Consider the following 11,075-nt stretch of genomic DNA (forward strand, 5'->3'; position numbering starts at 1 on the left):
CCCCAGATAAGTTTCTTTTTTTTCGTTTAGTAACCCTGTTTTATCTAAGTTTTACTGTTGGTTCAAAAACCAGTATGGCTCATTGAACTGACTTTCGGTTCAGTATCCACTGCCTTTATGTATACTCCTACATATGAAGCCTTAAATGGATACTTCTATTACTCCACATTTTAATGGCTTGTGAGAAAGCTGGTTCCTTGGTTATACCGTGTACTATATAACTGCTTCATTTGTAAAGACTGTGATAGGTTTTCCAGCAACAAACACTAGAATCATGTGTTTTATATGGCTTCTCATAGCGTAGTGCTTGTTGTAGAGTGAACAATAAGCCACTGGCATTAAACAGCCATATGGGTAACATAGAAAACCGATATATAATCTGTTTATGTACAAACCATTGCTACTGTATTAATATCGGTAGCAATGTCAGTCCTCCTACTGTTCTGTATATTGGTCATATTGGTGGCCGATATTATAGCCAATCCGATAATCGGCACACTTCTAATACAAACCACCAATGATAATGGCAAAGAGAATTTAGAAGTTTATTAAGCTCAAGGTTAGATAACAATTTGTTGAATACAGGTCTGTAAATTGGTCATGGACATGCAGAAGGATTCAGTTAGCATGGCTATATAGATTTTAGTGCAAAAAATGGATGAATTTTGCTGTACACTTATGAAAAAATGAGATGAATAATATAAAGATGAACAATTTGGTCAAAATTTTCAATTTTGAATGTCCCCAAACTTCACCCAGCTCTTACACCATTTCTCTAAGTTTGGTGATTGATATAAATCTTCTGAGTGTTGTTACTGTACGTGGCCAAGTCTGCTTTCTAAAGTAGTTTTTAAGTGACTGCTCTAATAGGGATTTCCAAAAATTCCAAGGCAATCCCTATTATGAATCACTACTGTGGTCATTATAAAACAAGAGAGAAAGGAAACAAAAACAATGCATTTACTAAACCTTAGATTATGTCCTAGATCAAAATACACAGTAGTCTGTCGTGCAGCCAAGAAAGCCGGTGCATTACATCGTGTCTATATTGACAGGAAGAACTACATTGACAAGAAGAAAGAGAACATGATTTTTGCACATACATACATAGTTTGAATAATATATATGTTTAAAAGTATAATTTAAGAAATTGAATTTGTCATTTTGGCAAACACAGCATTACAAATCAAGAACTATTCGAAGCTACCACCAAATTGACACTTTATGCCATCAGCAAAGATGAATGGTACACAAAGGAGGACATTGGTAAGCCCATGAAGAATGCATTGTACATATTGCGGTATGTCAAAAGGCACCTCTCGGGCCGAAGCGACGTAGAACAGTGAAAAAATCAAACCCATAGCCTTAGCCGTTATCAAAAGAAATGTTCTGTAAAGGATTTGCTTGCCTTGGTGGGTACCGTTAAACTGCCACGGTGCCAAGGTACAATGACATTTGAGTAGTGGGTTAATAAGGCATCTAAGGCAAATCGAATCATCTCCCTTCGCAGAACCAGAAATATGGGGGATGGCAATGATAGTAATAGCCTTCTGCAGCGATTTACAATAAGGATTGCTTCGCCCTTCATGGATAAACTCAAGCCCACTGACCAGCTCACAATGTCTATTTACTGCACACACTATAATCACATGATCATATTACACAACACATTACATCATACACTATTGATATTCTAACACTATGATTATGTTTAAGTCAATCCGTAACATTCATAATATACAGAGGGAGGGAGAGTATCAAAGTCTGTATTACCTGGTCAAAACACATTGTGTTCAAAGATTGCATCATATCCTGAATACTTCAGTACACTTCAGTATAATTCCATACAAATTCGTTACCTGGCTTTGCCTACTAAAGTGCGTTGATAGGTGATGATTTATTATAGGAAAGCATTCTTAGTGCTTTGCTTTAATAGAATTTACACCCTTTCAGTAGCGATTTAATAAGTTTTGGTGCTAATAGTAATTGCACAATCTTTGAATGCAGTGTGTTTTGACCACATAATACAACATTGGACAATCTCTCTCCTCTCTTTATTATGAGCCCTTTCCATTATCAAGTTATGCTTGTCTGAAGGCATCAGTCAGTCAATTAGTTACTCAGTCAGTGTATGATGTACCACTCTGCGTGGGCAGTTCAAAGGAACCACCAGTGCCATAATTTATATATTGCACTCTTGCTGACCGCAGCGAGTGTATTATAACTGCTGATCTCTCTACAGGGAGATCTGTTTGTAGCTGAACTCTCTACATGATGGTTTCTTTGTAACTGAACTCTCTACAAGGTGACTCCTTCTAGCTGATCTCTCTACAGGGAGATTTGTTTGTAGCTGAACTCTCTACAGGTGATTTGTTTGCAGCTGAACTCTCTACATGATGGTTTCTTTGTAACTGAACTCTCTACAAGGAAACTGATGTCTCTAGAAGGTCACTAGTTTGTAGCTAAACTCTCTATATGGTGGTTTCTTTGTAACTGAACTCTCTACAAGATGCCTTCTTCTAGGTGATCTTTCTACAGGGTGATTTGTTTGTAGCTGAACTCTCTACAAGGAAACTTCTTCTAGCTGATCTCTCTACAGGGAGACTTGTTTGTAGCTGAATTCTCTACAGGTGATTTGTTTGCAGCTGAACTCTCTACATGATGGTTTCTTTGTAGCAGAACTCTCCACAAGGTAACTTCAGCTGATCTTTCTAGAGGGTGATTTGTTTGTAGCTGAACTCTCTACAAGGAAACTTCTTCTAGCTGATCTCTCTACAGGGAGACTTGTTTGTAGCTGAATTCTCTACAGGTGATTTGTTTGCAGATGAACTCTCTACATGATGATTTCTTTGTAACTGAACTCTCCACAAGGTAACTTCAGCTGATCTTTCTTCAGGGTGATTTGTTTGTAGCTGAACTCTCTACAAGGAAACTTCTTCTAGCTGATCTCTCTACAGGGAGACTTGTTTGTAGCTGAATTCTCTACAGGTGATTTGTTTGCAGCTGAACTCTCTACATGATGGTTTCTTTGTAGCAGAACTCTCTACAAGGTAACTGATGTCTCTACAAGGTCACTAGTTTGTAGCTGAACTCTCTTTACGGTGGTTTCTTTGTAACTGAACTCTCTACAAGGTGACTTCTTCTAGCTGATCTTTCTAGAGGGTGATTTGTTTGTAGCTGAACTCTTTACAAGGAAACTTCTTCTAGCTGATCTCCCTACAGAGTGATTTGTTTGCAGCTGAACTCTCTACATGATGGTTTCTTTGTAGCTGAACTCTCTACAAGGTAATTTCTTCTAGCTGATCTTTCTACGGGGTGATTTGTTTGTAGCTGAACTCTCTACAAGGAAACTTCGTCTAGCTGATCTCTCTACAAGGAGATTTGTTTGTAGCTGAACTCTCTACATGTGATTTGTTTGCAGCTGAACTCTCTACATGATAGTTTCTCTGTAGCTGAACTCTCTATAAGGTAACTTCTTTTAGCTGATGTCTCTACAAGGTCACTAGTTTGTAGCTGAACTTTCTACATGATGGTTTCTTTGTAACTGAATTCTCTGCAAGGTGACTTCTTCTAGCTGATCTCTCTACAGGGTGATTTGTTTGTAGCTGAACTTTCTACAGGTGATTTGTTTGCAGCTGAACTCTCTACATGATGGTTTCTTTGTAACTGAACTCTCCACAAGGTAACTTCTTCTAGCTGATCTTTCTACAGGGTGATTTGTTTGTAGCTGAACTCTCTACAAGGAAACTTTTTCTAGCTGATCTCTCTACAGGGAGATTTGTTTGTAACTGAACTCTCTACAGGTGATTTGTTTGCAGCTGAACTCTCTACATGATTGTTTCTTTGTAACCGAACTCTCCACAAAATAACTTCTTCTAGCTGATCTTTCTACAGGGTGATTTGTTTGTAGCTGAACTCTCCACAAGGTAACTTCTTCTAGCTGATCTCTCTACAGGGAGATTTGTTTGTAGTTGAACTCTCTACAGGTGATTTGTTTGCAGCTGAACTCTCTACATGATGGTTCTTTGTAGCTGAACTCTGTACAAGGTAATTTATTTTAGCTGATGTCTCTATAAGGTCACTAGTTTGTAGCTGAACTCTCTACATGATGGTTTCTTTGTAACTGAACTCTCTACAAGGTGACTCCTTCTAGCTGATTTTTCTGCAGGGTGATTTGTTTGTAGCTGAATTCTCTACAAGGAAACTTCTTCTAGCTGATCTCTCTACAGGAAGATTTGTTTGTAGCTGAACTCTCTACAGGTATTTTGTTTGCAGCTGAACTCTCTACATGATGGTTTCTTTGTAGCTGATCTCTCTACAGGGTGATTTGTTTGTAGCTGATCTCTCTACAGGGTGACTTGTTTCTAGCTGATCTCTATACAGGTTACTTGTTTCTAGCTGATCTCTTCAGGGTGACTGCTCTATTAGGATGACTGCTCTATTAGAGTATCTCGATCTCGCACTTGCTGCACCAAGTTGGATTTCGTGTTATAACTCCGTGGCTTTAAGTCTGATTCTTCTACACCATTGAAGAGCCTTTCTAAGATGATTACTCCTTCTATACAGTGATTTTCAAAGTATTCGCCCTAGCGGTTTATCTGGTAGGCGTGGCAAGTAGTCGTTTTTATTAGCTAATCTCGATTGCGTAATTGTTAAACACTGTTGGTTTTTTCGCTGTATCTTCCTGGTTTTTAGCTCGATTTCTTTCAAACCACAAAAGGTTTGAGGTTCAATAGTTAACCTATTCACCCACCGATTCTCAGCTTCTTCCCATACGCGGTTTACCCTGTAGGCGTGACAACATATTGGTGTTATTTTTTGTGAATAATCGATCATAACTCTTTTCCTGTTTATCGTATCCTAGCCAAAGTTGGTACAGAGATGCGCCTTTATACCCCCTTCTGTGTGCCAAATGTCAAGGCAATCGGATATAGCGTTCGCGTTTTATAGCAGTTTTTGTAAGTGTGCGAAAAAAGGAAGAAAAATAAGAAAAAAACAACAAATAAACTAAGCCAATTTTTTGAAGTCGTATATCTCGGGAACGCTTGAAGCGATTTCGCTCAAATTTGAAATGTGGAGTGCAGTAGGTGGAGGGAGTGTCCACAGCAAAAATCGTCTTGTTTCATCAAGGCAGCACAGAGCTACGGAGGTGCGAAAATTGCGTTTTCTTTCTTCCTGTCAATATACTCACGGGTGTTACGCACCAGCTTCTTGGGCCGCACGACACACTACCGTGTGTCTTGATTTATATACACTATAATGCCTTATTGTGGAATTTATCTATTGCAATTTTATTGGCTAGAGTATGTAGTGCAGTTGCTTAGCAATGGTTGCTATGGCCTAAACTTTTATTACCTTAGAAATGTTCTCCATGGCAATGGTTGTTAAGGTTACTATGTTGGTGGTTGCCTAGCAATTCTCTTTGTGAAATTTACCCATTTTCACTGCAATACATCCCAAATTTCACTCCTACTCATGCTATTACTAGTACTAATAAACTCAAACCTATTTTGCAGGCCCGATCTCATTTAAGAGTTTATCTCTAGGAAGGCACATTACCAGAAGAATTGAACAGTAATATGTGATCCACCACATTGTAATTTTGACACTTTTTATGCTGAACTTGTTAATTGTATTAGGCCATAGATAATATGTGACCGGATTTGTTAAAAGGGGCACATCCAATTCCATGTACTTGAAAGACCATAACTTAAGTTGTAAAAACATACAAAGCTGAAACTTTCTTTTAACCTATGTTGGTACTTATGACCAACCAAATTCCAATTCAATAACTTATACCAATCTGAAGTCATGAGTCACCAAAGTTAGTAAATTAGATGTGTGTGGAAGACCCCTTTTCGCAAATCTGGTCACATATATAATTATTATCTATAATTAGGCTATGTTTTTGAAATCAATATCATTTAAATTTAATTGCTAAGGAATGACAACTAGCTGTTAAGTGTTTGTGACAGAGACAGGCGACTAGGAGCAAATCTAAGACTTGACAACTGGATAACAGTACCTGAGATGGTTAGAACGTTGTACTCGCACTACTGCAGGTTACCAAGTTACCAGGTTATCAGTGATATAGGCAAAAACAAAGTTTTTTGGTTCTATAGTACTGCACGTTACCAAGTTACCAGTGATATAGGCAAAACAATTTTTTTTTTTGGTTCTATAGTACTACAGGTTACCAAGTTACCAGGTTACCAGTGATATGGCCAAAAACAGTTTTTTGGTTCTTTAGTAATGCAAGTTACCAGGGTAGCAGTGATACAGGTAAAAACAACATTTTTGGCTCTATGGCACTGCAGGTTACCAAGTTACTAGTGATATAGGCAAAACAAAGCTTTTTAGTTCTATAGTACTACAGGTTACCAAGTTATCAGGTTACCAGTGATATGGCCAAAAACAGTTTTTTGATTCTATAGAAATGCAGGTTACCGATTTACCAGGTTTCCAGTGATATAGGCAACAACACAGTTTTTGGTTGTATAATACTGGAAGTTACCAAGTTACCAGGTTACCAGTGATATAAGACAAAAACAAAGTTCTTTGGCTCTATAGTATTACAGGTTACCAAGTTACCAGGTTACCAGTGATATAGGCAAAAACAAAGTGTTGGTTCTATAGTACTGCGATATAGGCAAAAACAAAGTTTTTTTTGGTTCTATAGTATTGCAAGTCAACGTTGAAACCGGGTCACTACTGCTGACCTGGATGACCCACTGACCCGGATACTGACCAGGATTTGACCCGGATGTGACCCGGATTAATTAAAGCCGAGACGTGTTTCGGCTAGTCTCAAGCGAGCGAACGAGTCTACATTTTGAGCGTTCGATTTGTGTTGAGTAAATATTGCAACTTCAGCCTAGCTGTAGGTTGAAGACCAAAAAAAAAAAAAAAAAGTTCTTCACCTACTGACAATAGCTACCCCTCACCATAGATACCCTCAATTTCGTGCTACATACTACACTTACTAACAAATGAGCGTGGCTGAGCATATGTTGGTATTGCGATAAGTGGGTGTGGCTCACGAAAGAGCTATGCGATAGCGTTTATAAGTTTCCACGTCGTCAAACGAACAATTTCGTTTCTCACGTGATCCAATCCGGGTCAGACCCGGATAAATTGTAAACCGGGTCAGACCCGGATGATCCGGAGAAAATGTGACCCGGATGACCCGACCCGGTTTCAATGCTGCTGCAAGTTACCAGGTTACCATTGATATAGGCAAAAACAAAGTGTTTTGGTTCTATAGTACTGTAGGTTACCAAGTTACCAGGTTATTAGTTATATGGAAGTAAACAGTTCTTTTTTGATTCTATAGTACTGCAGGTTACCAAGTTACCAGTGATATAGGTACAAACAAAGTATTTTGGTTCTATAGTACTGCAAGTTACCAGTGATATAGGTAAAAACAAAGTTTTTTGGCTCTATAGTATTCCAAATTACCAAGTTTAAAGTGATACAGGCAAAAACAAAGATTTTTGGTTCTATAGTACTGCAAGTTACCAAGTTACAAGCAATAATAAATTATAGACACAAAACAAAGTTGTTTGGTTTATACATGTAGAACTGCAGGTACCAAGTTACCAGGTTACTAGTGATTAGGCAAAAACAAAGTTTTTTGGCACTATAGTACTAAAGTGTTTTGTTTCTATAGTACTGCAGGTTACCAAGTACCAGTAATATAGCTGAAAACAATGATTTATGGTCCTATAATAGTACTGCAAGTTACCTAGTATCCAGTAACGTAAAGAAAAAAAACTAATGTGCTTTGACTACTTAACCTGCTGTAAAGCTATGTAAATTCTTGGTCTTCAAAGACTTTCTAGGTTTACCAAGAAATATAGTGAAGTGTACTAGTGCTTTGCTTTATTAACTATTTAAATCTGCAAATAGCTATCAATTAAGTTTTGGTTCATTGTAGCAGGAAAATCATGCAGTCATACAGCAGCTACATTGGTTACCATGTTACTTTAGTTACCGGCAACTTCCCTAAAAAAGGACCTATATAATTCCACATGTCATGCCATATCTACTAGATCACCCCCTTGAAATTCTATTACTTCATCCTGTTAGTCAAGACTAAATTCCAGACAACTGAAAGTTCCTGTCGACCCTGTTTGTTCAAACAACTACGCGGACCACAGGTCATATGTTTGAGCGCTACTGTCACTACGATCAAAGGTAAGCTATGCACACTACTACGGGCATATGAGCTTCCAATTTTGGCACAGTATGTACAGTACATTAATAAGCTGTACAGGAACTTAAAAGCTAGCTCACAAGTTACACTGTAACTAGCTGTGCTACAACAAAATACTAACAAACTAGTATTTTTTTAAATTATTAATTTAAAAATAAAGTAGGAACCTATGCAATAAAAAGTTGTGAAACAAGAAATGAATGATGGTATTACAGCATAGCTCAGTGGGAAAGTCCCTACTTTGGCATTGAGCAAAATGTGCCAAAGTAGGGACTTTCCCACTGAGCTATGCTGTAATAGTTACCATCATGCATCTCTCGTTTCACTACTTTCTATTGCATAGATCCCTACTTCATTTTTGCATTAACAATTTAAAAAAATACTAGTATTAATTTTAACGCAATAAAAGGAATGAAAATGTGATATATTATATGAAGACTGACTTAGATTATAATCGCATCTGATGTCCTTTAATCATTAAATTTTATTCTATGCATGTATATAGATACTGTAATGTAGTGAATGATTACCATATTAGTATATGACATTCATCAGTCATGTACACATTACAGGAATGTGTAGGCTGATTGGTATATGATATTATATTCATAGATGTGGGGTAGCCTCATTAAAATAACACAAGTAGTATGTTACCTAATAAGGATCAGTAAGGTTGCAGTTGATAATAATGGATTGGGATCCATATTTAGTAAATTCACATTACACAGCAATGATGATCACACCATAATAGGAATTGCAAAGTATTATAAAAAACATTGTTGTAATGTTGTATCAACTGCTTACAGTTAACAGTTGATAAAGTTACAATGATCATTACTACTGTTGTAACACTACTGCTGTTAGGAGTAGTGGTAGCGGATAATACTTGCAACTATGGTCATGTGGTTCAAGGTGATTGTCCCATTGATAATTGCTGTAATCTGGGATATGGAAGATCTACCTTCAATTTTATACTCAACCAACCTGACATTTACAAAATCAAGAACTTTTGTGGAAATCGTCTATCAGTTTATAAAGGATACTGTGATACTGTCACCAATGGAGGAGGATGGTTAGTCATACAAAGGAGAAAAGATGGAAGCGTTGACTTTAACAGAGACTGGATAGATTATGAAGATGGATTTGGTAGACTAATTGGAGAATTTTGGTATGGCCTGCATTCCATCCATTGCCTTACTAATCAAGGACAATGGGAGCTACGTATTGACTACACATTTACTAATGGAACAAAAGGTTATCTATCATACAGTAACTTTAGAGTAGGACCAGCCAAGGAACAGTATCCATTAACCATAACAGGATATGATGGAGTTACAACTGATCCAACAATGCCATCTGGGGGACAACGGTCTATAAATAACATGAAATTTACAACCCGTGATAGAGACAACGATAAAGGACGAGGTACTTTTAACTGTGCAATAAACTGGGTTGGAAGATCTGGTGGATGGTGGTACAACCATTGTGCCTATATACTTCCCAACCATCAGTACAACCACAGCAATACAATACTCCTCAATGGCCAGTGGCATCCTCTACCATTCATAGAAATCAAAATCAGACCAAAGAATTGCATCATTTAACTTCACCAGTGATGATGTGTGTTATTTGACTGGGTCTTGTAGCTATTAGTACTGTAATCACATCATGTACATTATAACCTGGTAGTATATTTCAGTACAGTTGTACCATATTATTTTAATTTAGCATTATTAGTTTCATTGTCATTCAGCTGAATAAGCTTGTGGGAAAGGGAAACATTTATAATTCATTATTTATAACTAAGCCTGCAAAAAATAGGGCATGAGGGTACATGATTTTTGCCTACCTTTTCAAATCTTCATCACTAATAGCTTTTTGTACCACTATGCTATATAATTTATGGCAATGCAATTTCAGCTCTTAGGAAGCATTTAGTTGGCATTATGATGCAATTTACAGAATGCAAATATTCTGTTCCAGTATTGAGGTATAAACTGTTATGTGACGAGGTGTACTTTGTGCCCACATGCCCTATTTTCATAGGCCCAGTCACATATTTCATCATTACAGTAATTTCTGAAATTCTCTTCATTTATTCTTTTGGCAATTTTCATTATGCCACAGTCAGCCTTTGGACCCTTTTGTTAAATGCTCATAATGATCTACCATATTAAAGTTGTGAAAGTATGTGTGCTCTGATGGAATGGAAATGTATGATAGCAATGTCTATAATAATTATGTGACCCAATTTTGGAAAACCATCCTTTTTGGTACATTGGTCAATATTATTTTCTCTTTTGTAGCTAAAAAAGGCTTGCCAAGAAACTACAAGTATCTGTAACCCCATGTAAAACAGATAAGCTGTAGAAAAACACTCCATGAAATTAATGGGTAACTGAAGGAGCTGATATCTACAGCGACCAAGAATCAATAATGTTACTACAACTGACTATGATTACCAAAGAATACCTTGGCTGTAGAACAGGAAAATAAAAGTAACTGGCAACCAAAACAGCTGATATCTGAAGCGGCCAAGAATAAAAGTCAAGTTGATACAACTTACTACAATTATTAACTTGCAACATTGAATCTTAATTATTCAACTGTGTTCTATACATTCACCCTTACAGACCCAATGTTCAAGCCATGGGGGGTGTATGATGAATTCTGCCTTGTAGAGGTGTTGCAACTAAACACAAATCTGCTGATAGGTGGTGAGCATATAACATACATTCCTATAGTAGCTGTTATTTTTTTATTAGGACAAGGGCCAGTGGAAATTACTGGTCATGCCAAGCGATAATGGCTACAGTCAGAGTTACCAAAGATGTGTGCAAAGCACTTATTTGCAAAGCAT

The 11,075-nt window shown here is 37.3% G+C and overlaps 1 protein-coding gene across 1 annotated transcript; it reads left to right on the forward strand.

Annotated features, from left to right (window-relative positions):
* The first annotated feature begins 9,042 nt into the window (after positions 1–9,042).
* LOC136255199 (fibrinogen C domain-containing protein 1-like) lies at positions 9,043–9,819 on the forward strand. The gene has a single exon (XM_066047921.1). It carries the CDS (start codon positions 9,043–9,045, stop codon positions 9,817–9,819), a length of 777 nt encoding a protein of 258 aa, XP_065903993.1.
* The last annotated feature ends 1,256 nt before the right edge of the window (positions 9,820–11,075 follow it).

Source organism: Dysidea avara, chromosome 5 (assembly GCF_963678975.1).
Source record: "Dysidea avara chromosome 5, odDysAvar1.4, whole genome shotgun sequence".
Classification (NCBI taxonomy): domain Eukaryota; kingdom Metazoa; phylum Porifera; class Demospongiae; order Dictyoceratida; family Dysideidae; genus Dysidea; species Dysidea avara.